Source organism: Bombina bombina, chromosome 3 (assembly GCF_027579735.1).
Source record: "Bombina bombina isolate aBomBom1 chromosome 3, aBomBom1.pri, whole genome shotgun sequence".
NCBI classification, from domain to species: Eukaryota; Metazoa; Chordata; class Amphibia; order Anura; family Bombinatoridae; genus Bombina; species Bombina bombina.
The window spans coordinates 743,885,823-743,912,406 of NC_069501.1; the positions used below are offsets into that span (position 1 = coordinate 743,885,823).

At 41.5% G+C, this 26,584-nt stretch overlaps 1 protein-coding gene across 1 annotated transcript in view; it reads right to left on the minus strand.

Moving 5' to 3' along the window:
• FRMPD4 (FERM and PDZ domain containing 4) overlaps window positions 1-26,584 on the minus strand; it is a gene marked incomplete at its 5' end in the record, with an annotated part of 552,900 nt that overhangs the window by 63,235 nt on the left and 463,081 nt on the right. Inside the window, 3 exons of the mRNA XM_053707589.1 lie at window positions 16,981-18,234; window positions 18,503-19,564; window positions 19,754-19,892. Of these exons, the coding sequence (XP_053563564.1) occupies window positions 16,981-18,234; window positions 18,503-19,564; window positions 19,754-19,892 (2,455 nt within the window). The remainder of the gene's footprint in view (window positions 1-16,980; window positions 18,235-18,502; window positions 19,565-19,753; window positions 19,893-26,584) is intronic.

Genomic DNA, 26,584 nt, shown 5'->3' on the forward strand with positions numbered 1-26,584 from the left:
GTAGTTATCCAAAGTGTTTAAAAGTACAGGTGATAGACTGGGTCCCACCAAGTAAACCAAATAGACTACTCGATTTGAGAAGATTAGAAACTAAATGGATCTATAAGTTGAAGACTTTACAACCATTAGGGTTGAATATCGATATAGATATAGCTGCATATATGTAGTCGTTAAAGGATACTTTAAGAATAAATTTTGTTTAGTAGATCAATAAATAATAATTAAAATAATGGCCTAATGTGGAAACCTAAGGGATAATTTTAAGGTAATATATTAATCAATATGTTACTTTTAATTTTTTAATTTATCATATATTTTTAATCACTATTCACTTTTTAGTATTCAAATATATATTCATTAATCCATATGGATTTTATTAGTTTTAGAATTGTATTACTGTCGGAACTTTATGGATGTGTGTAATATAGGGAGTATTTATTGTTGAAGTCATGAGATAGGATATTTTAAGATGGTTCAATGTATGGGTATTGGGATATAGCCATGTAAGCGATTTTTATTTATATGTATGTTTTGGGACAATCTGTATGTTTTATATATATTTACATTATGGTAAATTATTTACATATGAAAAAGTTTTATCATTCTTAAGAAAATGAAATACAATCATGACTGCTAAACCAAGGGAATGTATTTTCAATATACCATGTCTTTTCTTCTTTTTCTCTCTTACTCTAAATGTTTCAATCTATGACATATAAAATAGCGATGGGACGTTTTTTAACAGGATTATGTTAGTGTGTTCTAAAACGGAACACTTTATAAATGAAATATTTACTATTGTTTCTTTTTTTCTATCACGGACTTTGCACCAATTGAATTTGCAAACTGTGACACACCCACGGCAGGCCCCGGAAAAGAGGGGTGTGTTTAACCAATATGAACATTTTTAAAACCGAAGAGCGCTAAAACTGACAGTATTCAATGACCTCTTGATAAAGCCCGACCGAGGTTCGGGGGAAACGCGTTGAGGAGTAAAGGACATATCTTCTGGTCTTGCAGTGTGGACAGTCATCACGGTAGTACAAAAGGGCAGTCCAGACGCCTTGTACTGACCGAGACAGACGATCAGGAACTTTTTGCCATCTATGTTCCAGCGCACGTGCCCAGTCTCTGGCCTCTGGCCGGGGGTCGGGCGGCATAGTGCAGGGCCTGGATGGTGCCGGGGGTCTGGGGTTATTGCCGGTGGCTGCCGCGGCCGGGCGGGCTTGAGGCCTTCTAGCAGCGTGGGGCGTGGCCACGCCCCCGCACGTAACGTGCGTCGCGTCTCCTCCCCCTCTGACGGATCTTCTTCTGGGGAGGAGCGCGGTCGCACGCGCACACAACGCCGCCCTGCTGACCAGCCGGAGGAGCCTTCCGGAGCAGCCCCTAGTAAGTTGGGGAGACTCCGGGTGGCGACGACGGCCGCAGGGGCGGGGGGGCGGGTACCGGGCAGGTGGTGAGTGTGGCTGCAGGCGAGGAGCATAGGCGGCAGGTGAGAGACTCATGTGTTAGAGGCGCAGATGACGCCATCACGGCAGATGGGGACCCCATGGGTCACAGGCAGCAGGTTATACCTCCAATAGAAGCGGAGGTTGTGGTGCTGAGGGGTAGTGGCTCGAATGGTGCTGTTGCCGGTATGAACAGGGATCTTATCATGAGAGATCAGCCACAGAGTCAGGAGCAAAGTGTGAGAGTTTGCAGGGACAAAGTTTAAGTGCAAATGATGCCCCCTACTTTCAAGAAGCGGTACGTCCGCAACAGGCCCCTGAGCAGCAGAGGGAGCAGATAGCTAATAGACAAGGCAATGAAAATGTGACTCTTAGGTCAGGTACTATAGGTAATGTAGATGCTTCTAGGCAGGGCCAGTTGAGGGGTGTGAATGCACGTGTGGACAGTGCGCAGATCGCTGCTGAGGTACAGCGCGAGGTGAGAGAATGCGTTAGTCAGGCATTGGGTGTTCAGGAGGATTTGATTAGAAGGGCGGTGGCTGCAGCACTTGGGGTGCAAGAGAGGGCTAGGGGTGTCGAAAAGGAGGGTGCGGCCCCATCTGGGGCCCTCTTCGTCACTCAGAGTACTCCCCAGTCTGTTTTGTCTCCTCAGGTGTCATCAGGTGCTGAACGCAGAATGGAGGCTGGTACAAGCGGCCATTGCATGGCAAATGGAGGAGCTGTGGGACTTGCTAGCATTTCAGAAGGCGGACAACCACAGCCATCGGAAGGAGTGTCGCAGCAGCTGTCTCAAGCTGGTGAGTGCACAATCACTGATATTACACACACTAACATGGGGTCTTCCTCTAGTGACTCAGGTTCTGATAGCGAGGCAGGGCTGGGTTTAGTGGGAAAGGGCCAACAACAAATGTTTAGAATGATTAAAAAATTAGTGGCAGCGCAGGTGCAGGCGAAGGCAGGCACGCAGGGCGTCGTGGAGAACAATTCCTTAGCGCAAGCGGGAGTTGCGCCGGCGGGGCAGGTGGCATCAAGAAAAGTGGCGGTGCATGGGGATTCCTACCCATGCCTAGTCCACTCACTTTACGGCCATTTGAAGGCTAAAGTGATTAAAAAGATCCAAGAGGGTAGATATGTGAATATCTACGAACTCACTCCGGAAGCCTGTAGAGCCAAGGAGAGGGCGGCCGAGGGCTCGGGCCCCAAGAAAGTTAGGCGCCAGGAAACTTATGAGGAATGGCAGGCTGGATATAGGGTGTTGGCGTCCTGCTATGTTGATAGGTGGCCGACTCAGGGGCATAACCTTTTTAAATATCAAGACACTATTGGTGATATTTACAAAAGGTTCAGGGAAGGTGCTTGGCGGGACTACGATGTGGCGTTTCGCAAGAAAATGGTGGGTAACCACATCTTACACTTCGGGACGCAAGATATGCACCTGTGGTCTAAGTTGGGGCGCGAGAGGTCTACCTCGCCAACCGGGGCGGCGAAGCCTGGACGCAGCGGTCCTTTCCGCGCCCGAAGAGGGGGGGGAGGGAGTGCTGGAAATTCCAGGACAAGCAGTGTGACAGGGGAGCAAATTGCTCCTTTCGGCACATCTGCAAGTTTTGCAGCGGACCCCACCCGGGGGCAGAATGCGCGAATAGAAGGGGAGCTGGTGCACCCTCCCCGATTAGTAGAGGGGGACCTGGGGGCAAGGGCCCCAACTCCACTTAGGTACGAGAGGATGGCGCCGTGGCTGGCGCTGTATCCTGACGGCGAGGCAGCGGCAGTCCTGTCGTCGGGATTGAGGGTGGGGTTTAGGATACCGATTACATCGCAAGTAACTGGGTCCTCCGTCCACCGTAACCTAAAGTCAGCTTATGAGTTCCCGCACGTAGTGAGGGAGAAGCTGGATAAGGAACTGAGGCTGGGGAGGGTGGTCGGCCCATTTCGGGAACGACCAATCGCGGATCTAGTAGTCTCTCCACTGGGGGTAGTTCCCAAGCGGGAGAAGGGGAAGTACAGGCTCATTCACCACTTGTCTTATCCCAAGGGGGCGTCAGTGAACGATGCGATAGATCCGGACCTCAGTTCTGTGCATTATCAGTCCTTTGACGAGGCACTGGAGGTGGTTCGCTCTCGGGGTCGCGGGGCCTTGATGGCCAAGCTGGACATTGAGTCCGCCTTCCGCTTGCTCCCACTTCATCCTTCCTCATTCCGGCTGATGGGGATGAAGTTCGAGGGTGAATTTTTTGTTGACAGGTGTTTGCCCATGGGGGCTCCTTGTCATGTGCCCTTTTTGAATGCTTCAGCTCCTTCCTGCACTGGGTAGTGCAGAGGGCGTCTGGGGGCGGGGCCGTGGCTCACTACCTGGATGATTTCCTGCTGGTAGGGGGTCCAGATACTGACGAATGTGCGGCATTGATGCGGGTGATGCGGGATATTACAGCAGAGTTTGGAGTGCCGCTCGCGCACGAAAAAACGCAGGGACCATGTACCTGCCTTACGTTCCTAGGCATAGAGATCGACACTGTTGCCTCCCTATGCCGGCTCCCAAAAGATAAAGTCGACCGCCTACTTGGGACGGTTCAATCAGCATGTCGCGCGGAGCATATCTCCATTACTGAGCTGCAATCCCTTCTGGGATTGCTTAACTTTGCGGGGAGGGCGATCCCCATGGGGAGGGTCTTCAACCGCAGGTTAGAAGCTCAATTGAAGGGGCCTCGGACGCTTAGCCACAAGCGTCGGGTGACAGAGGAGATGAGGGACGACCTGAGAGTTTGGGAGAGGTTCCTTGTTCATTTTAACGGGGTCTGCCTTTGGAGAGACGGGCCCATTTCCAATCAAGCCTTGCATCTGTTCACGGATGCCGCGGGCGGGTTTGGCTATGGAGCCTATTTAGACGGAGACTGGAGTGCGGAGCCATGGCCAGAGGGCTGGGCTGCCGCGGGTCTCACGCGTAACCTTACGATGCTAGAACTCTTCCCTATTGTGGTAGCAATAGAACTATGGGGAGAGAGGCTGTCAAATCGGTCAGTAATCTTCTGGTCAGACAATATGAGCGTGGTATACGCCATAAACAGGTTGTCAGCAACCTCACCGTGGTGGTGACCTACCTACGGCACCTCGTCTTGCGGTGTTTGCAGCTTAATGTTCGCTTCACAGCACGGCACGTCCCAGGGGTGAGCAATGTGATAGCAGATGCCCTTTCCAGATTTCAATGGGATCAGTTTAGAAGGGTAGCCCCGAGGGCGGCAGCTGAGGGTCTAACGTGCCCTCTTTTCCTTTGGCAGCTGGCGGGGGTTGGGAGTCCATCCTCCCCATGATCAGGGCATCGCTGGCTCCTAAGACGTGGGCTGCGTATTCGGCGCATTGGAGGGCATGGGAGCGTTTCAGCTTGCAGAAGGGCTTCTTGTTGTGTCAGGCGTCTCAGGTACACGTTCTAGAATGGCTTGCGTGCTTGAAGCTTGAGGGTATGTCCAGATTGTCAGCTTTGAGCAGGTTAGCGGCATTGTCCTTTTTCAATAAAGCCTTAGGTTTCAGGGATTATACAGGTACTTTTCTAGTAAGGCAGATCTTGAAGGGATGGGGCCGGTTGGCCCCACCCGCAAAGGATCGGAGGAGCCAATCACGACGGAAAGATTGCGCTCGTTGGTGGTAAATCTGGGGGCAGTGTGCAGTTCAGCCTACGAGGCGGTCTTGTTTCGGGCTGCTTTCGCGCTGGCATTTGCGGGGGCGCTGAGGATAGGCGAAGTGGTCGCCTCCTCCACAAGAGGGGAGGTAGGCGGTATTAAAGTGGGGCACGTAAGGACCACGGACGATTGCGTGCTCTTGCTCATTCCCAGATCCAAAACTGATCAGGCTGGGAAAGGGGCCTGGTTGCCTTTAGCCAGACACGAATACACAGAGTGCTGCCCGGTATCGAGCGTGGCGGATTATTGCCATGTACGGCCGGTCGGAGGACTACAGTTTCTCGTGCACGAGGACGGTAGTTCACTTTCAGCTTTCCAGTTCCGCAAAGTGCTTGCCAAAGTGGCAGCGGCAGCGGGATTGGATCCATCTAAGATTGCGCCGCATTCATTCCGCATCGGGGCAGCGACTAGTGCTGCGGCCTTGGGGTCGTCGCAGGCGGTCATTAAGAAAATGGGGCGTTGGAAGTCTGAGCGATATAGGGGCTATATTCGCCCATTGCATGCTTAGTGATGAGGGTCTGTAAGGTGTGTAACCTCTTGATTCCTTCCCGACTTGGTGGGGAGTGGGGGGGGTGAGAAAGGGGTATTGCCAGTGGTTTGTCACCATTTCATTGTCCCCATCCATGTTGTTATAGGTACAGGAAACACCCGGTGCGCGTGTGGATTATTGGGCACTCCTTTATCCACTGGGCGGCTATCAGGGCGCATCATTCCCCGGGAGGGCAGCAGCTAGGATTGGCAGCATCCAGGGCTAACATTCGCTGGCTCGGGCGCAGGGGTCTTAATTGGAGGGAGCTTCCCGCTCTGTTACAGGATGCACATAGGTGGGGAAAGCCTCAAGTGATTGTTGTGCATCTGGGCGGAAATGACTTGGGATCCATTCCCGTGTTGGATTTAATACGGATTATGGTTGCGGACATTAAGTGGGTGTGCACATGGCTTCAGGATGTGCGGATAGGTTGGTCTAACGTGGTTGCACGGCTGCGTTGGCGTCACATTGTGACACAGAGGGCAGCGTACAATGTCCGCAAGAAAGTTAATAGGGAAGTGGGGAGAGGTCACGGCCGTGGGAGGTTTCGTCATTAGGCATGACACTATTACGGCCGACAAGAAGGCCCTTTACCGACCGGATGGGGTTCACCTGGCGGACGTCGGGTTGGACATTTTCCTGGCTAACCTTAAGACAGCCATCGCATCGGTTGTTTAAAATGAACATTTATTAGGGCATTAGTTAGTTTCAAAGTTCTGTGCTATGGTTGGCATCCGACCGTTGTTAACACAGCGTTATTTATATATAAAAAAAAAAAAAAAAAAAAAAAGTTGAATTTGGTTTTATGTTATATTGTTATACTTTTATTTAAGGGCTATGTTGGTTAAGTGTGGCGGCAAGAGGCGTCTTTTGTGGCGGGCGGGCAAGGCCCTGGGAGCGGGCGCAGTGTGAGCAGAGTGACGGCCCGAACACAGGGAGAGGTGTCGCCCACTAAGTGCCGGCTTAGGGGTTCCTCTCCCCCCCTTTTAAAGAGCTGCAGGCCGAAGAGCTCTACATAACAAAATCTCTCTCACTGTGCCAATGAGCGTGCGCAACCCCTGTGCCACGCTGCAGACATCGGAGGGGCCTTGTCCGTCAATAAGTAGGGGTTAGTTAGCTAGAAGAAGATGCCGCCACCAACTGGAATGAACTTGCTACAAGTTCAGGGATAGGTTGATTTTAGCTGCCTAATTATTGGCTAGATTAGGCAGAATTCAATTTGTTTAATAAACGCGACCGTGACCGGTCTTTTCCCCAAAGTAGTTGTGTTGTGTTTTTATTGAAAACGTAGGACGTAATAGGAGGTTTATCCCTTATGGAAGTGGAGGGCCCTCTAGTGGGCCTGTAGCAAAATTAAGGGATAGCTGACTTGAAGTCTGGAGGATTCTAGAAGTGTGTGTATGCTACAATGTTGCAAATGTGTGGGAGGGTGTACCTCTTGCCTTTATAGGGTCCTGTTCCAGTGGATTCGGCCTCTTCCTGCCTCCAGACTTCGAGGAGAACTTTCCCCCCCCGCCCCTCCCGGGGTGAAGGTATGTGGCGGCAAGTTAGGTTAAGGGTAAGTCAGTCCTCGGCGGGGGTAGGTTTAGTTGAACCAGCCCCATAAGCCCGAGGTTGTAATTTAGTCATCCACCTCTCTCATACGTGTTGGACGATTCGTTTGGAGAGGATGCCTTACTGGGTTGGTGAAATTGTGCCCTAGCTGGCGGTCGGGCAAGGCCCTGGGAGCGGGCGCAGTGTGAGCAGAGTGACGGCCCGAACACAGGGAGAGGTGTCGCCCACTAAGTGCCGGCTTAGGGGTTCCTCTCCCCCCCTTTTAAAGAGCTGCAGGCCGAAGAGCTCTACATAACAAAATCTCTCTCACTGTGCCAATGAGCGTGCGCAACCCCTGTGCCACGCTGCAGACATCGGAGGGGCCTTGTCCGTCAATAAGTAGGGGTTAGTTAGCTAGAAGAAGATGCCGCCACCAACTGAAGACCTTTTTATATCTACAGGCTCATAAATTGTTTTTATCTTGTAAGTGCAACATAAGCAGTTGTGTGTGTGTGTTTGATAAATAAACCTTCACTTGAATCATGCCCTGGTGCGCTTCTGTTTCTTTTTCTTTTTAGAGATAACAGGTAACTGTTGCAATCTCTTTGGTAGGGCTCAGCCCTGGGAAGCTTATGTTCCTGTTTTTGTTGCCATAGTTGCTCATGGCTCTACACTGTTTGCTCCTCCATGTATGCAGATATATAGCTATTTAGAGTTATTTACTGTTTAGTGCATAACAATTCTACATCACTGAGTTAATGTGTTAAGTGTCATATATGTGGGGTATATATCATCTTCAGGATTTCATATAGTTACATTCTATAGTCGGTGTAAAGTTACACCTCCACAACCCAGTATCTCACATAGCCTGTTTCATTCTTAAGTTACTACACTTACATATGGTGACATACGACCAAGATTCTCACCTATCTGCTTTTCTCTCAAAACTTATATCACACTTATAGCTCCCACCAATCCCTCATCTTCTGTGTTACTACAGTCTAAGAGATGCGCTCTCTCATTGTGATGGTTTGCTGTTTGGTTGCTCCTTTCGCTTTTAGTACTCTCCCCTCCGCCCCTCCCTCCTTCTCCCTCATCCTAAAAGCGTTTTTTGTTCACTGATTATCTACGCAAGCGGTGCTTACCCGCTGTAATCTAATATGCATATTCATATACTATTTACAATATCAACTTATACTCTACTATTTCAAACAGGATTTAATTCTCATAACTTATACATGACATGGGATCTAACAAAGGTCCCCGACATGGCTAACTTCCCACACCAGTACTTACTGTATAAAAGGGTCCATAAGTGGCCAGCTCATTAGCCATTCATAAATGCTTATAATAATTAAAAATGGAGGTTTCTAATGTTCATACTCTGTTACTTAGTTTACTGTCAACATGTGCTATTGTACTGTATTTTATGAAAACTTTACTATATTTGTCATATGAAATTTATTCTTTGTTATTGTCATGCGCAAAACCTCAATAAAAGATTTAAAACATAAAAAAGCCCTAATCTAAAAAAAAAACACCCCCCAAAAAAATAAAAATACCTAACACTAACCCCAAAATCGGTACTCACAGTTGCTGAAGACCAGTGAAAGATCTTCATCCCAGCGGCGGTATTATTTAAGTGCCAGCCCTAACGAAGCCCCATGAAGCAAAGAGTGAGGGAGTGAAACATACTGTATATGTTGGCAAGCTATCTGTTGCCCTGGGAGGCGCTACTCACTTTGACAACTTTACAGTGATTGCCTGTGCGTGCATATGATGCATATGAACTGTTTGGATACAGTTTGGATAAAGTGTTAATCTTTTGACATGTGTTACCTAAACCGGCTTGGCTACTTGTAACAGCCTTTGCCTGGAGTGACATCACAGTGGGAGATGTGTCAGCTCTTGACATACTGAAGCTGAACTGCGAGTGTGGAGCGGCAGGGAAAGAGTCTGAGGTCTAACGATTGCTTGGTTCCCTTGATGCCACTGCCCATTCCCTAAAGTCTTACAGTAAGGTGACTGGGGATGTGTGAGGTAATGTGTGGAAAAGGAAGTAAGTGAAGCATTCCCTCTCCGTTCTGTCCTGCCGTGTCAGCTGGGACCTTGATGTTTTATGCTGAATAACAAACACTTAAAGGCATCTACTTATCAAGCAGTCAACCGCAAATATGCTGGAATTCCACAGCGTAATTGTGGCAAGTTTGATTCGCCTTAGTTATCAAAGCCTATAGACTGGCAAAAGTAGAATTTTGTGACGTAACATACGATACGCCGGTCTCAGTCCGACACAGATCGATGCTTATGTCATTACAGATGTTCCGAATGCAAATTCGGCACTATCTGACTACTTTTGCTAGTTAACAAATATCTACCAGGTATGCTCGGCACTATTCCAGCCCAGCGTACCTGGTTTTCAATCTGCCGCCCTGGAGGCAGCGGATGCCATAGGAATCAATGGGAGTCTGAAACTTATGTTCGCTGCTGTCCGATATCCTATTGATTCCTATAGTAGAATGAAAGTTATGTTTACACCTAACACCCTAACATGTACCCTGAGTCTAAACACCCCTAATCTGCCGCCCCCTACACCGCCGCCACCTACATTATACTTATTAACCTCCAATCTCCCGCCCCGACACCGCCGCCACCTACATAAAAGTATTAACCCCTATCCCGCGGCTCCCGGAGCCCACTGCAACTAAATAAACATATTAACCCCTAAACTGCCAGCCCCTCACATCGCCATAAACAAAATTAACCTATTAATCCCTAACCTTAACAACCCGCTAACTGTACATTAAATATTAACTCATCCCTATCTTATAATAAATTTAAACTTACCTTTAGATTTAAATTAAACTATATTAAACTAATAATTAACCTATTCTAACTATTAGAATAAAATAACATTAAACTATATTAAATTAATAATTAATCTAACCTAACTGTTATACTAAAATGACATTAAACAATATTAAATTAATAATTAATCTAAAGAAGGAGGTGCAGCACGGCTCCAAAGAAACCTCCAGGACACCCACGAACTCGATCGGTAATGGAAACAAATTGAAAGAAATGTATCCTCTGTAATCAGCTGAATAAATGAGGTGCATGCCATATAGCCGGATGAATCATTCCAAAGATGCAAAAAAAGAAACAAAGAGGCAGCACACTTGTTCCAAGTGTGCTGCCTCTTTGTTTCTCTTTTTAATAATTAATCTAACCTAACCGTTATTCTAAAATTACATTAAACTATATTAAATGAATAATTAATCTTACCTAACTTTTATACTAAAATTACATTAAACTACAAATTAAATTAACTATATTATATATTTAAACACCTAACCCTACTCAAATTATTTAATTCTACACTTAAAAATTACAAAGTTACAAAAAACTAAGTTACAAAAAATAACAAACACTATGTTACACAAAAAAATAAACACAAAGTTACAAAAATAAAAAAAAATGATCAAAGCTTTAAACTAATTACACCTAATCTAAGGGCTCTATGAAAATAAAAAAGCCCCCCCAAAATAAAAAAAACCCTAGCCTACAATAAACTACAAATGGCCCTTAAAAGGGCCTTTTGCAGGGCATTGCCCCAAAGTAATCAGCTCTTTTACCTGTAAAAAAAAATACAAACAACCCCCCAACAGTAAAACCCACCACACAACCAACCCCCCAATTAAAACCCTAACTAAAAAAACCTAAGCTCCCCATTGCCCTGAAAAGGGCATTTGGATGGGCATTGCCCTTAAAAGGGCATTTAACTCTATTGCAGCCCAAGTCCTAATCTAAAACTAAAACCCACCCAATAAACCCTTAAAAAATCCTAACACTAACCCCAGAAGATTTACTTACAGTTTTGAAGATCCGACATCCATCCTCCAAGAAGTCGGGAGAAGTCCTCAATGAAGCGGTCGAAGTCTTCATCCAAGCCCGCAGAAGTCTTCATCCAGACGACATCTTCTATCTTCATCCATCCGGCGCGGAGCGGCTCCATCTTCAAGACATCTGACGCGGAGCATCCTCTTTCTTCCGATGACTACCAACGAATGAAGGTTCCTTTAAATGACGTCATCCAAGATGGCATCCCTTAGATTCCAATTGGCTGATAGAATTCTATCAGCCAATCGGAATTAAGGTAGAAAAAATCCTATTGACTGTTGCAATCAGCCAATAGGATTGAGCTTTCAATAGAATGCAAGCTCAATCCTATTGGCTGATTGTAACAGCCAATAGGATTTTTTCTACCTTAATTCCTATTGGCTGATAGAATTCGGTAGTCGGCGGAAGGAAGAGGATGCTCCGCGTCGGATGTCTTGAAGATGGAGTCGCTCCACGTCGGATGGATGAAGATAGAAGAAACCATCTGGATGAAGACTTCTGCCCGTCTGGAGGACCACTTCGCCCGGCTTGGATGAAGACTTCTCCCGGCTTTGTTGAGGACTTTGGCCCGGTTGGATGAAGACTTCTGCCGCTTCCTTGAAGATGGATGTCCGGTCTTCAGAACAGCAAGTCGAACTTCAGGGGGTTAGTGTTAGGGTTTTTTAAGGGTGTATTGGGTGGGTTTTATTTTTAGGTTAGGGCTTTGGGCCGCAAAACAGATAACTGCCCTTTTAAGGGCAATCCCCATCCAAATGCCCTTTTTAGGGCAATAGAGAGTTTAGGTTTTTTTAGTTAGTATTTTTTTTAGGGGGTTGTTTATGTGGGTGGTGGGTTTTACTGTTGGGGGGGTTGTTTGTATTATTTTTTACAGGTAAAAGAGCTGATTACTTTGGAGCAATGCCCCGCAAAAGACCCTTTTAAGGGCTATTGGTAGTTTACTTTAGGCTAGGGGTTTTTATTATTTTTGGGGGGCTTATTTTTATTTTGATAGGGCTATTAGATTAGGTGTAATTAGTTTAAATTTCTGTCATTTGTTTATTATTTTCTGTAATTTAGTGGGGGGGTTTTGTACTTTAGCTAATTTAATTTAATTTAGGTAATTGTTGTTAATTTAGTTAATTAATTTAATTATAGTGTAGTGTTAGGTGTTATTGTAACTTAGGTTAGGTTTTATTTTACAGGTACTTTTGTATTTATTTTAGCTAGGTAGTTAGTAAATAGTTAATAACTATTTAGTAACTATTCTACCTAGTTAAAATAAATACAAACTTGCCTGTAAAATAAAAATAAACCCTAAGCTAGCTACAATGTAACTATTAGTTATATTGTAGCTAGCTTAGGGTTTATTTTACAGGTAAGTATTTAGTTTTGAATAGGAATAATTTAGTTATTAATAGTAGGTTTTATTTAGATTTATTTTAATTATATTTAAGTTAGGGGTGTTAGGGTTAGACTTAGGTTTAGGGGTTAATGAATTTAATATAGTGGCGGCGACATTAGGGGCGACAGATTAGGGGTTAATAAGTATAATGTCGGTGGCGGCAGTGTAGGGGGCGGCAGATTAGGGGTTAATAACATAATGTAGGTGGTAGTGGGCTCCGGGAGTGGCAGGATAGGGGTTAATACGTTTATTACAGTGGCGGTTGGCTCCGGGAGTGGCAGGATAGGGGTTAATACGTTTATTAGAGTGGCGGTGGGCTCCGGGAGCGTCAGGATAGGGGTTAATACGTTTATTAGAGTGGCGGTGGGCTCCAGGAGCGGCAGTTTAGGGGTTAATAACTTTATTTAGTTGCGGCAGGGTCAGTGAGCAGCGGGATAGGGGTAAAACAGTGTAGTATAGTGTGGGTGTTTGGTGACAGTATACCAATAAAGCTGGGAAAAACCTGAAGAGCAGCGAGATCGATGACTGTCAGTTAACAACAGTCCGCTGCTCATCGCACCGTACTTGGTGCGCGGCTTTTTGACAGCTTTTTTGATAACTTTGGAGAGCGAAGTTAGTTGATCTTAGGCGAGCGTATTGGTGCCGTCGAATGCAAGTAAGTTGATGGCTTGATAAGTAGATGCCAAAGTGTACACTTCTATTTTTTTTCCTGGCCATGAATTTTTTCTTGTGCACGAAGATATGCTCATGTTTATATACGTGGACTGTTTCTACTTTAGACATGTTTACTTTTAATGTGTGGTAGCTCTCCCTATACATTCGGTAATAAAAAAAATTGTTTGAAGCTTGCACCTGAGTTATCCGTGTCACATAATTGTTTGATTAATTGTATCTAAAAGAGTGCTGAATTCCCTAACTGTGGAGGTAAAAAGCTCATATACCTCCTCTCTTTCTATTTCTGTTTTTAGGGTCTTCACCATTACCCTTGAGGGGTGATTTTTAGAGCTTTTGCTCTTTAGTTATTATAATGTAATTTTGACTCTCACAATGTTTTCTTATTTCTATTATTTAAATGTAAATATACATGAATGCTTCTACTTGCCAATGATGGAAACTGTGCTACAAATGAAAAAGTACAATATAAAGAGGGGGGGAGGATTGAAATGTTATAGCACCTTAAGAATTCTGGAGATTCAACCTGGATTTGTATCTATAACATAATTTGGGTTTAACCAATGAGAGCAATGGGGCTTTTAAAAGATGGGTTTGGTTGTAATTATACTATATAGTTATGAGTATGGCAAAAGTCGCAACGTGTCAGCTGATACAGTGGTATTTGATATAACTGCCATATACCACACCACTTTGTATTTTTTTAGATGAACATCCAAAAAGTGAAGTTTTATTCAATACATACAAGGCTTTGGTGCTCCTCATTTTTTGTATTTATAGTTTCATATTTTGGACCAATTGAGTAGAGTCCAGAGTGAAAATTGGGTATAAACTTCTCCCTTAACACTACTAAAGACGCCTGTTAGCCCGCCTGGTTACCACTGTGTCAAAAGTCAGAAAGAGGGAAGACAGAAAGCAACACAACCCTAAGTGGGACCATTGTTAGTTATTTAGTATGTGGGATGCCCCATATTGTTTGTTTATCATATTCCTGATAATCGGAATATGCATGAGGGTAGATAAATGGAGCTAAGGCACGTGAAATGGTGAGACTAGGGAAACAAAAGGTTTGAGCACGTTGTTGTTACACTAAGAAGTGACCACTACAACATATGTTTGTGATGTACTGACTGGATTTATTTATTTATCCAATTGATTATAATGGAACCCTTTCTTATTTTCTGATATTAGCACCCTACACACACACACACAAATAATAATTTTGAAAAGGAATTTTTAAACATTGCCAATGTTTTACTACAGACCTATTTTTGTGTTCTTAATAAGCAATAATGTACACAAAATGTTTCACTGCTCTATCTAAAATATCATTTATCAAAGAAAATCTAAATTTGGATTATGGCAATTATTTCTACATAAGTCAACTTGTACAGGGTCCACTACCTATCACCATCTTGTATAAGCCAAATTTGAGTTTTTGAACTATTAATTGGCTCCTTAAAGGAGCATGACAGTCAAAATAAAATTTGCATTATTAAGAAAGAGCATGAAATGTTCCGAGACTTTTTAATTTACTTTTATTACTAAATTTACTTTATTATCTTGGTATCCTTTGTTGAAAATCATACTTAGGCTCAGGAGTAGCATCACACTACTGTGAGCTTGCTGTCGACTAGTGGCTACAAACATATGTTACTTATCCTTGGCTCACCAAATGTGTTCAGCAAGGATAGTCATTAGAACAGGCAGCCATTACTTTATTATATACATTAAGTAAGTACATTATATAACTTAACAATTACATTTTTTATGGTTTAATATTTAAACATGGGATTTCATTTTTAAAATACATCTGAGCCAGCATGCCAGAGTGTGAGAGTGATCTATGCTGCTTTAAAGTGAAAGCCAGTTATTATTTTTTTTTTAAATTCATTTTTAACCTGGGTAAAACATACATCTTGTATGTTTTATTTTACCCAGGTTAAAAATGAATTTTAAATAAAATAACCAGCTTTCACTTTAAAGCAGCATAGATCACTCTCACACTCTGGCATGCTGGCTGGCTCAGAGTGACTCTGGGTCCTTTGGAACTTGGCTGGCTGGTTGGCCGGCTGGCCCTGCGACGTCACGTGGGTAACGGTAGAAGCTAAGCTGCATTTTGCGTGCGTTGCCATTTCCAATCCCTATTCCCCAGGGCCCAGGAAAAAACAGGGGCTATAATAATTTAATTATAATTCTGGCTATAGTAGTGTGCCAAGGCTGTGGATATCATCCTCCTCACTAAAAACAATTCCTTTTAATTTTTTAACAGGTTTAACATTCGCAGTAAAAAGTTCTCACTTACTTTTTACTGAGAGTGTTCAGCAAGGACCCAGTAGCTTTCAACCCATTTGCAGAAGATATATACAGAATTGTATAAAATACTCTAACACATTTAAGCATTTTCCTTATGCACACTGAATATGTAAATGCTTTGTTGAACAGATAAATCTTAAGTCATGGTATAGATCTATGTTAGTTTGTTGGTTTTATATTACAGTTATATAGTTATTGTTTTTGGGAACACATACATATGAACTACCAGGCAACAGATTAAGCTTTATCTTTAACAAACCATCTGTGCCTTTTCTATGTGTATAAAAACATTTATACATTATTGCAATGATACCAGGTAATGAGCTATAGCAAAATATTAACCATAAAAATGTAAAAATCTAAAATTCATCTTCTAAGAACATTGTCTATGACTATTTGTTATAAGTACTGAAAATTAGCTCTATATGTTAAAGACAATATAGTTGCCTGCAATAGTAGCATAAAAAAATGTAATTTGGGATACAACTAATCACTTTGGACCAGATTACAAGTCGAGTAGTTTTTATGTCTCCAGTTTGCACGCTAACTCTGCTAGAAGTAAGCTTTATGCATGCGTTGGGTAGTGCTCGTATTACATGTTTAAAGTAAACCGCTTTTGCTCGTGCACTAACCCAATGCGCACAAAAAGCATAACTTTTAAGTCAATGGTGCAAAAAAAGTGAAAAAAACACCTAACACCCTACTTGCGTGTAAATCTGTTTGCATATTCTCAAGTGTGCTATCCCGACATTAAAATACGAATATTTCAAATTCTAATGTTCACATAGCAGAATATGTTCTATTTATTCTTAAATACATATATCTATATATATATATATATATATATATATATATATATATATGGCATTTTGTAAATATATATATATATATCTATACCTACTGTATATATATGTATGATTATATATAGGTATGGATATATACATATATATATATATATATATATATATATATATATATATATATATATATATATATATTAAAAATACATAGAATATATACTGCTGTGTGCAGAACATTGGCATGTGACATATTTACAGTAAGTACATACTATAACTGTACTTTATAATGTAGTTTTGATGTGTTTTGTTCAACTTTTTTGTTTCACAAAACAGTTAGCCAGAGCTCTGAGGGCGCGGTAATCATTCGAGTGTAAATCATGATTGTGCTTAAACATTTGCATTCACTTTTAACTTGCAATACGAGCACTAAACCTTATGTGTGCCAACACCCATGATAAACCCCTTTTTACTTATGCATAACTGTTAGTGCACCACTTGTAATCTGGCCCTTAATATTTAACTCAAGTTACACAGTGTGATTTCATCAAGAGTATTTTTAACATTATCCCTTCCCTTTTCAAGTATATTCCACAACATCATATATTCTAGCATGTATTGAATACAGTATGCTATGACTTTTTAAAACAACCTTCCACTATACAATTTTAAGAATGTTTTAGAAATAAGACCCAACTATGGTGCACACATCTTAAATCACATAGTGATGTACCTGTGGTTTCTTTAATTTTTGAAATTCTGTGGCATCCATCTCTCAAAGTACCAAACAATGGTTCTGCATTCATGGTTGTGTGCATACCAGGAACAATTATTCTGTGGCAAGCAGATTCAGTTTGTTGTTGCAGTTCTGTATTTGATGTTCCATGATTTGGAAGCATGGAAGGTCTTTCATCTTGAGCATTATAGCCTCCACTTTTTACTGATGCATCAGTCAGAATATGTTTAACATCCGAGGTACACAAAGGAGACTCAACAGGGGTTGCACATGAACTGCTGCCAGTGCTACATCCTGCATCCAAGGAAGAACATTGAGAACTTTGAAGGGAAAATTGTCCTTCACTTTGAAAAGATGGCATGATTTTGGTCATGTGGTACTCACAAATTCTAGTAATACTTGGATCAGACTCAAGCTTACACATATTTTCCACAGCAACATCAATATTTTCAGTGCCAACATTTTCTTTGGAAGCAGAAGAAATAAAATTTGCATTAGAGATAAATAAATCATCTTTCACTGAAAATATAGCTTCAGAATTTACAACTTCCTTGGTATCAGCTTCAATTTTACCAGCACCAGAAAGTCTTGGCAACGTCTTAACATGTGCTCCATCTGATGATAGTTTTTCAACTGCCCCTTTGTCAACAGTATTATACCACCTTTGATTGTCTTTACGAAAAGCAGTTCTTTCTAAATTATAATTGGATAGAAATTGACAGTCTTTCGCAGAATGTGTTTCAAATTTTGCTGTGGAATCGCCATCATCTGGTCGTTTACTTCCCTGTTTCTTGATTGCAACATTTACATCAAAATGGGTTTTTATTTCCGCATCAGATAATTTATTTTTCCTTTTACATGAATAAACTAATGACCCCATGTGCATCTTATTAAAATACTCTGTAACAGATTTTGTCTCCATAGTCTCTGGTTCCATTTCAATGTTATCTGAGTGAATGATTGGTTTTGAAGGCACGGCTTTTGATTGTATTTCTGCAGCTTGTCGGTTCATTAAGGAAGATGTGGATTTTACAGAGATACTTTCTGTTTGATTTCTTATAGTTGAAAACTCAGTCTGTTCTTCTATCATGGATGTAAATCCTTCACCAATAGGCAAAATTGCACGCGCAAGATGTTCTGATTGTTTTTGTGCGGTTGCTAGTTCTGAACTTTCTGTCATTTCAGAAGAATTAGTTTCATTACCAGAATCAGAGGATGATTCAGGGCTATAAGCTCTCAGTATAGTTACACCTGTATACCACAAAAAGAGGAGCATATTAATTAAAATTGAACTTTATTGCACTACTCCAATTTAATTATAACCCTTTCATGCTAACAGCTACTGAATGGTTTGATAACATTTTTTTTATATAAAACCCCCATAAAAGTATGTCCAAAACATAAATTGATGGATGGGTTATACATGATGTATGGTAAAACAAAACACAAAAAATACGATGATTCATAGGGATGAAATGGTAGAAAACTTAATGGATAAAAGTAACAATGGTGAAAGAACCTGAGTTATCATCCGTATGGCTTTCTTCTGAGATAGACAAATCTTGCAGTGTGTTGAGATCTGCTGTAACCACCTCTTCCAGGATTGTATCACTCTTTTCATTTGTGTTTGTTGGGACTGCATCAATTAGAGATACAGGGATATCATCATTTTTCATACCAATAACTGTTCCACTTTTATCACTGTATGATGCAGACTGATTGGGGCAGTCCTCTTCATCAGAACTATCTCTAAATCCAGGTGGAGGAGCAGCAATAGCCATATTTAAGGAATGCAACAAAAAATCATCTTCATTATCATCTCCTTCAGGGGGTGGAAGTGATGTCAGGTCAATAATATCATCATTTGATCCTGAAATGCTGAGAATATCTGCTCCACTTTCTTCTGGGACCATGATGTCCTCCTCACAGCTGGCTTCATCTTCATCCTCAACATAATCTGTAGTTTCAGAATAACATATATCATGTAACAAAGGTTCTTCTAATCCTTCTGTGTTACCAAAAATTTTAACATCAGATATATTTGCATAAACAGCATTAGCAGCAAAGTGGATACTATCAGTATCCGATGAAAGATCTATGTCTTTTATATCGTTGGCATTATTTAAGTAAATTACATTTTCTTTGTCCAACATTTCCGGGCTCTCATCCATCAGTCTTTCATAGCCTAGTGTCTGAGGATTTATTGTATCCAAGTTGTGGTCTCCAAATATAAAAGACACTTTTGCACTCCTAGGTGAGTCTTGGGCTGCCTTATTTTGTTCCAATCCTGAGATTGACAATAATGATGGCTGGCTCACATTTAGACTATTCTCTAAATCTATGTGAGCACATTGTTTGGTTAGCTGCTGATCAAGTTCTCCTGAATTAAATGTTGTCTCTATATATAAATGTTGATGGTCTTTGAGACATAAAGAACTATCTATACCATCTGAATTTCTCTGTTTCAAGTCTGTAAATATTTGTTGAGCATCTTGATTTTCCTCAAAAGCATAGATAGTTGATTTTGGTAAGTAATTCCAGTCATATTCATGATATCCATGCTTCCCTCGGATTTCATTTCCTTTGACAAAAGTCAAAATAGTACATTAGTGACAGATAACATTTAGTTATTAATTTTGCTAACAAGAAACAAATAAAACATTACACAATATATATTGGTATCCTACATCCTCTGGTGCTTTTTATAGGTATTTTATTTACTATAGCATAATACTATATCTTTCTAAAAAGTGAATCATGAATATTGTACCAATTTCTCTGCTTGCTGTATTCTTGTTGTTAGACACATTAAAAATTGAACGTCTTGAATCCACTAGTAGCCGATAATATCCCGCTGTTAAACAGGCTAGATTCATAGCATCTGATGATTCCATAAGTAAAGTTATAGGCTGAAAAAGAAATAAATGATAGTAAAGGTAGGCACAGAAGGTTTATGTGTAATTTATTTATTAATGTTTTCAATTTGAAATGTAATGCATTAGAAGCTTAACTGACTACAATAAGTAATAAATATGAGAAAAGTAAATTATTAAAAGGGGTTTATCAAGAAATTTGTAAGCTGCTGCTTGACAGATGATTGCATGTACCATGATGCCAAATAACTTTATAGTGGAGTAACTCATAGCTCTATAGAATCCAGTGGCAATTTATTTAATTCCACAATTTAATCTAATTTCTGTTTGCATAGAGAAGTACAACAATCATATTTAACCCCTTAGTGACCAGAGCACTTTTCCATTTTCTGTCCGTTTGGGACCAAGGCTATTTTTACATTTTTGCGGTGTTTGTGTTTAGCTGTAATTTTCTTCTTACTCATTTACTGTACCCACACATATTATATACCGTTTTTCTCGCCATTAAATGGACTTTCTAAAGATACCATTATTTTCATCATATCTTATAATTTACTATAAAAAAATGATAAAATATGAGGAAAAATGGAAAAAAACACACTTTTTCTAACTTTGACCCCCAAAATCTGTTACATATCTAAAACCACCAAAAAACACCCATGCTAAATAGTTTCTAAATTTTGTCCTGAGTTTAGAAATACCCAATGTTTACATGTTCTTTGCTTTTTTTGCAAGTTATAGGGCCATAAATATAAGTAGCACTTTGCTATTTCCAAACCATTTTTTTCCAAAATTAGCGCTAGTTACATTAGAACACTGATATCTTTCAGGAATCCCTGAATATCCCTTGACATGTATATATTTTTTTTTTGTAGACATCCCAAAGTATTGATCTAGGCCAATTTTGGTATATTTCATACCACCATTTCACCGCCAAATGCGATCAAATACAAAAAATTGTTCACTTTTTCACAAATTTTTTCACAAACTTTAGGTTTCTCACTGAAATCATTTACAAACAGCTTGTGCAATTATGGCATAAATGGTTGTAAATTCTTCTCTGGGATCCCCTTTGTTCAGAAATAGCACACATATATGGCTTTGGCGTTGCTTTTTGGTAATTAGAAGGCCGCTAAATGCCACTGCGCACTACAAGTGTATCATGCCCAGCAGTTAAGGGGTTAATTAGGGAGCTTTTAGGGAGCTTGTAGGGTTAATTTTAGCTTTAGTGTAGTGTAGTAGACAACCCCAAGTATTGATCTAGGCACATTTTGGTATATTTCATGCCACCATTTCACCGCCAAATGCGATCAAATTAAAAAAAACGTAAAATTTTTCACAATTTTAGGTTTCTCACTGAAATCATTTACAAACAGCTTATGCAATTATGGCACAAATGGTTGTAAATGCTTGTCTGGGATCCCCTTTGTTCAGAAATAGCAGACATATATGACTTTGGCGTTGCTTTCTGGTAATTAGAAGGCCACTAAATCCTGTTGCGCCTCACACGTGTATTATGGCTAGCAGTGAAAGGGTTAATTAGGGAGTTTGTAGTGAGCTTGCAGGGTTAATTTTAGCTTTAGTGTAGAGATCAGCCTCCCATCTGACACATCCCACCCCCTGATCCCTCCCAAACAGCTCCCTTCCCTCCCCCACCCCACAATTGTCCCCGCCATCTTAAGTACTGGCAGAAAGTCTGCCAGTACTAAAATAAAAGGGTTTTTAAAAAAAAATGATTTTTTTTTTTAGCATATTTACATATGCTACTGTGTAGGATCCCCCCCTTAGCCCCCAACCTCCCTGATCCCCCCCAAAACCGCTCTCTAACCCTCCCCTCTGCCTTATTGGGGGCCATCTTGGGTACTGGCAGCTGTCTGCCAGTACCCAGTTTACAATAAAAAATGCTTTTTTTTTGTTTTTTTTGTTTTTTTTCTGTAGTGTAGCTTCCCCCACCCCCCACAGACTAACCCCCACCACCTTGCTTATTGTTTAAAATTTTATTTTTGATATATTTTTTATTTCCCATTTTCTGTAGTGTAGCGGTTCCCACCCGCTCCCTCCCCGTGCACGCGCCCGCCCCCACCCTCCCGTGCACGTGCGCGCGCCCGTGCGCGCCCCCAGCCACCCCCGCCCACGATCCCGCCCCCCTTCACATCCACATGGCCATCGATGGCCGCCACCCGCCTCCCGGTCCGGCTCCCACCCACCAACGCAGGTAGCCACCGATCTCCGGTGCAGAGAGGGCCACAGAGTGGCTCTCTCTGCACCGGATGACTTAAAAACGTTATTGCAGGATGCCTCCATATCGAGGCATCACTGCAATAACCGGAAAGCAGCTGGAAGCGAGCAGGATCGCTTCCAGCTGCTTTCCACACTGAGGACGTGCAGGGTACGTTCTCAGGCATTAACTGCCTTTTTTCTGAGGACGTACCCTGCACGTCCTCAGTCGTTAAGGGGTTAATTCATAAGACTTCAAAATGTCACTCCAATAATTTCATTACAAGAGCGCAATGTGTCATTGCCAAATACTGATTTCAGTTTAAAAAGAAAATACAAAATACATTATGGGGTTGTATGTGTATATATATATATATATATATATATATATATGTACACACAGTATATATATATATATATATATATATATATATATATTTATATATATATATAGTATATATATATATATATATATATATATATTTATATATATACTGTATATATATATATATATATATATATATATATATATGAATATATATATTTATATATATAAAAATACACACACACACACATATATATATATATATTTAATGTATTTATTTATATATATATATATATATATATATATATATATATATATATATATATATATATAGTGTCTTACTTGCTCTTTTCAGTTTTTTATCCAATTTATACTTCACCACCGTGCAACGTTACTCATGATGAGAATTGTTTTTAAATGAGTGATGTTTACCTTTTGTTTAATGGACTGTAGTGCGGCATAAAATTATATATATATATATATATATATATATATATATATATATGTGTGTGTATGCGTGTTTGTGTGTGTGTGTGCATGTATATATTTCTTTCCTAAGATATGGTGAGTCAATGGCGTCCTCAATTACTGTTGGGAATATCACTCCTGGCTAGCAGAAGGAGGCAAAGAGCTCCAAAGCTAAGCTGTTAAGTATCACTCCCCTTGCCACAAACCCCAGTCATTATCTTTGCCTTCGTACATGGAGGAGGTGAAGATTTTGGTGTCTGATGAAATTAGATTTCGCCACAAGCAAGTTTTTGGGTTTAGTCGTATTCCAGGTTAATCTCTTTAGTAAGAGTAGTGATGGCTTTCAAGCAGTTAGGAACATGTAACGTGGGCCTTACTGTTTTTTTCTAAGATGGTGCTACCCTTGTATATAGGATCAGAGTAGGTTGCTTTGTTCCTTCTTTTCTACAGGTCCCTGTGAGGAACTGTGTCCTTGCATACCTAGGGAGCTGTCTACATGCCGGACAGCGGATTGGCAGGTAAGTGCCTTTTTCTTCCAGGTGGGGAGACTATGGGGCATATTTATCAAGGTCTGGTGGACCTGATCCGACACTGCGGATCAGGTCCGCCAGACCTCGCTGAATACGGCGAGCAACACACTCAACGTATTCAGCATTGCACCAGCAGCTCACAAGAGCTGCTGGTGCAACGCCGCCCCCTTCAGACTCGCGGCCAATGGGCCGCCAGCAGGGGGGTGTCAATCAACCCGATCGTACTTGATCGGATTGTATTGTGGCGATGTGTGTCCGCCTGCTCAGAGCAGGCGGACAGGTTATGGAGCAGCGGTCTTTGTGACCACTGCTTCATAACTGCTGTTTCTGGAGAGTCTGAAGACTCAGGAAGTGGATTTCCGCGCCTTTCTGTGGCGCAGTAGTTTTTAGGCAAATCATGTGATGTTTCTTCGCTCAGTTTACAGAGCAGTGTCGGCTGCCAGGAACTGCGATCCTCCTCGGAGACTGATTCAGATTTTTTGGTGGCAGGTAGGCGCCTCAGCTAAAGACTGAGGTGTGGGGTTTCCTGAGTTTTGGGTCATTTGAGCGCTTAGTCGATCGGTCAAATTTTTCAGTGTTTTTCTGAGGGGATATACCTAAGTTCGTAAGGAGTGTGCCCTTGCAAAAATTGGTGTTTTGTATTAATTAGACAAAGTGAGTTTGCTGGGATTATGTCTGATACGGAGCAAGACCCGGCTCTGATGAATGCTTGTCTTTTGTGCTTAGAAGCTCAGATTGCTTCACCTATGCAATTCTGTTTCTCGTGTGTTAAGAAGACTTTACAGTGTAAAGAAAATATTTTTATTGCTGAGCCCAATGTCTCTCAGGATGATGCTGTTCAGGTATTACCACAGCCTTCTCCTGTAACGTCCCAAGCCTCAACAGCGTCACATGCAGTGCCCTGCGGTTCTTCTATACCTACTATTAGAGTATATTTGAAGGCAGAGATTGCCGCTCAAGTATCCTCAGAGGTATCGGCAGCATTAGCTTCTTTCCTAGGTTAAAGGGAAAACGCAAGAGAAAACTTAGGGAGTCAGATAGCAGAGTTTCTGATTCCAGTAGAGTTTCTCTGATGGCTCTTCCTCTTAAATCTGATGAGGAAGATTTGTCAGGACTTTCTGAGGGTGAAATCTCAGATTCAGATAGTGCAATTCCTTCGTCTGAAGCTGAAGGAGTTTCCTTCAGATTTAAGCTTGAACACCTTCGTGTTTTGTTAAAGGAGGTTTTGGCTACGTTGGACAACTCAGACACCCCTGTTGTTGTCCATCCTAAGAAAGATAGTAAACTTAATAATTACTTTGAGGTTCCTTCCTCTAAGAAGGTTTTTCTGGTTCCAGACCATGCTGTGGATATTATCACACAGGAGTGGGATTAGCTAGGGGTTTCTTTTTCCCTGTCTCCTATTTTTAAAAAGATGTTTCCAGTCACTGACTCCATAATGGAACCATGGCACTCAGTTCCTAAGGTAGAGGGGGCTATTTCTACTACTGTCTAAGAGAACTACTATTCCTATTGAGGATAGCTGCTCTTTTGAAGATCCTATGGATACGAAGCTGGAGGTTTATTTAAAGAGAATTTATGTTCATCAAGGTCTCCTATGGCAACCTGCAGTATGTATTGCCTCTGTGACAAGTGATGCATCCTACTGGTTTGATGCCTTGTCTGATTATCTACAGGTAGAGACTCCTTTGGATGAGATCCAAGACAGAATTAAAGCTCTTAAAATGGCTAATTCCTTTATTTGTGATGCTATCTTGCAGGTGATTATACTGGGAGCCAAGTCATCTGGTTTCGCTGTACTAGGCTGCAGAGCTCTGTGGCTGAAATCTTGGTCAGCAGATGTCTCCTCTAAGGTCAAGCTTTTTTGCACTCCCTTACAAGGGGAAGACAATGGCCTAGATTACGAGTTTTGCGTTAGAGGCTGTGCGGTGCTAACAAGCAGTTTTCACTCACCGCTCACTTACCTGCAGCGCTGGTATTACGAGTTTTCAGAAACCCGTCGTTAAAAGTCAATAAGTGAGCGTTGAGCAAAATTTTGCTTATTACCGCACTCCAATACCAGCACTGCTTAAGTCAGCGGTGAGCTGGTCGTACGTGCTCATGCACGATTTCCCCATAGGAATCAACGGGGAGAGCCGGCTGAGAAAAAGTCTAACACCTGCAAAAAAGCAGAGTAAAACTCGCAGCCCCAACTCAGCCCCATTGATTCCTATGGGGAAATAAAATTTATGTCTACACCCTAACATGAACCCGAGTCTAAACACCCCTAATCTTACACTTATTAACCCCTAATCTGCCGCCCTCGACATCGCAGACACCTACATTATATTATTAACCCTTAATATGCCGCTCCGGACACCTCCACCACCTACATTATACTTATGAACCCCTAATCTGCTGCCCCCAACATTGCCGACACCTACATTATATTTATTAACCCCTAATCTGCCGCCCCCAATGTCGCCGCAACCTACCTACATTTATTAACCCCTAATCTGCTGCCCCCAACGTCGCTGCCACTATATTAAAGTTATTAACCCCCTAAACCTAAGTCTAACCCTAACACACCCTAACTTAAATATAATTACACTAAATCTAAATAAATATTACTATCATTAACTAAATTATTACTATTTAAAACTAAATACTTACCTGTAAAATAAACCCTAAGATAGCTACAATATAACTAATAGTTACATTGTAGCTATCTTAAGGTTTATTTTTATTTTACAGGCAAGTTTGTATTTATTATAACTAGGTAGAATAGTTAACTATTTAATAACTACCTAGCTAAAATAAATACAAATGTACCTGTAAAATAAAACCTAACCTAAGTTACAATAACACCTAACACTACATTATAATTAAATAAATTAACTAAATTAAATACAATTACCTAAATTAAATAAAATTAGCTAAAGTACAAAAAAAAACAAACACTAAATTACGGAAAATAATAAACAAATTACAGATATTTAAACTAATTACACCTCTAATTACACCTAATCTAATAGGACTATTAAAATAAGAAAAGCCCCCCCCCCAAATAAAAAAGCCCTAGCCTAAACTAAACTACCAATAGCCCTTAAAAGGGCCTTTTGTGGGGCATTGCCCCAAAGTAATCAGCTCTTTTACCTGTAAAAAAAATACAAACAACCCCCCAACAGTAAAACCCACCACCCACACAA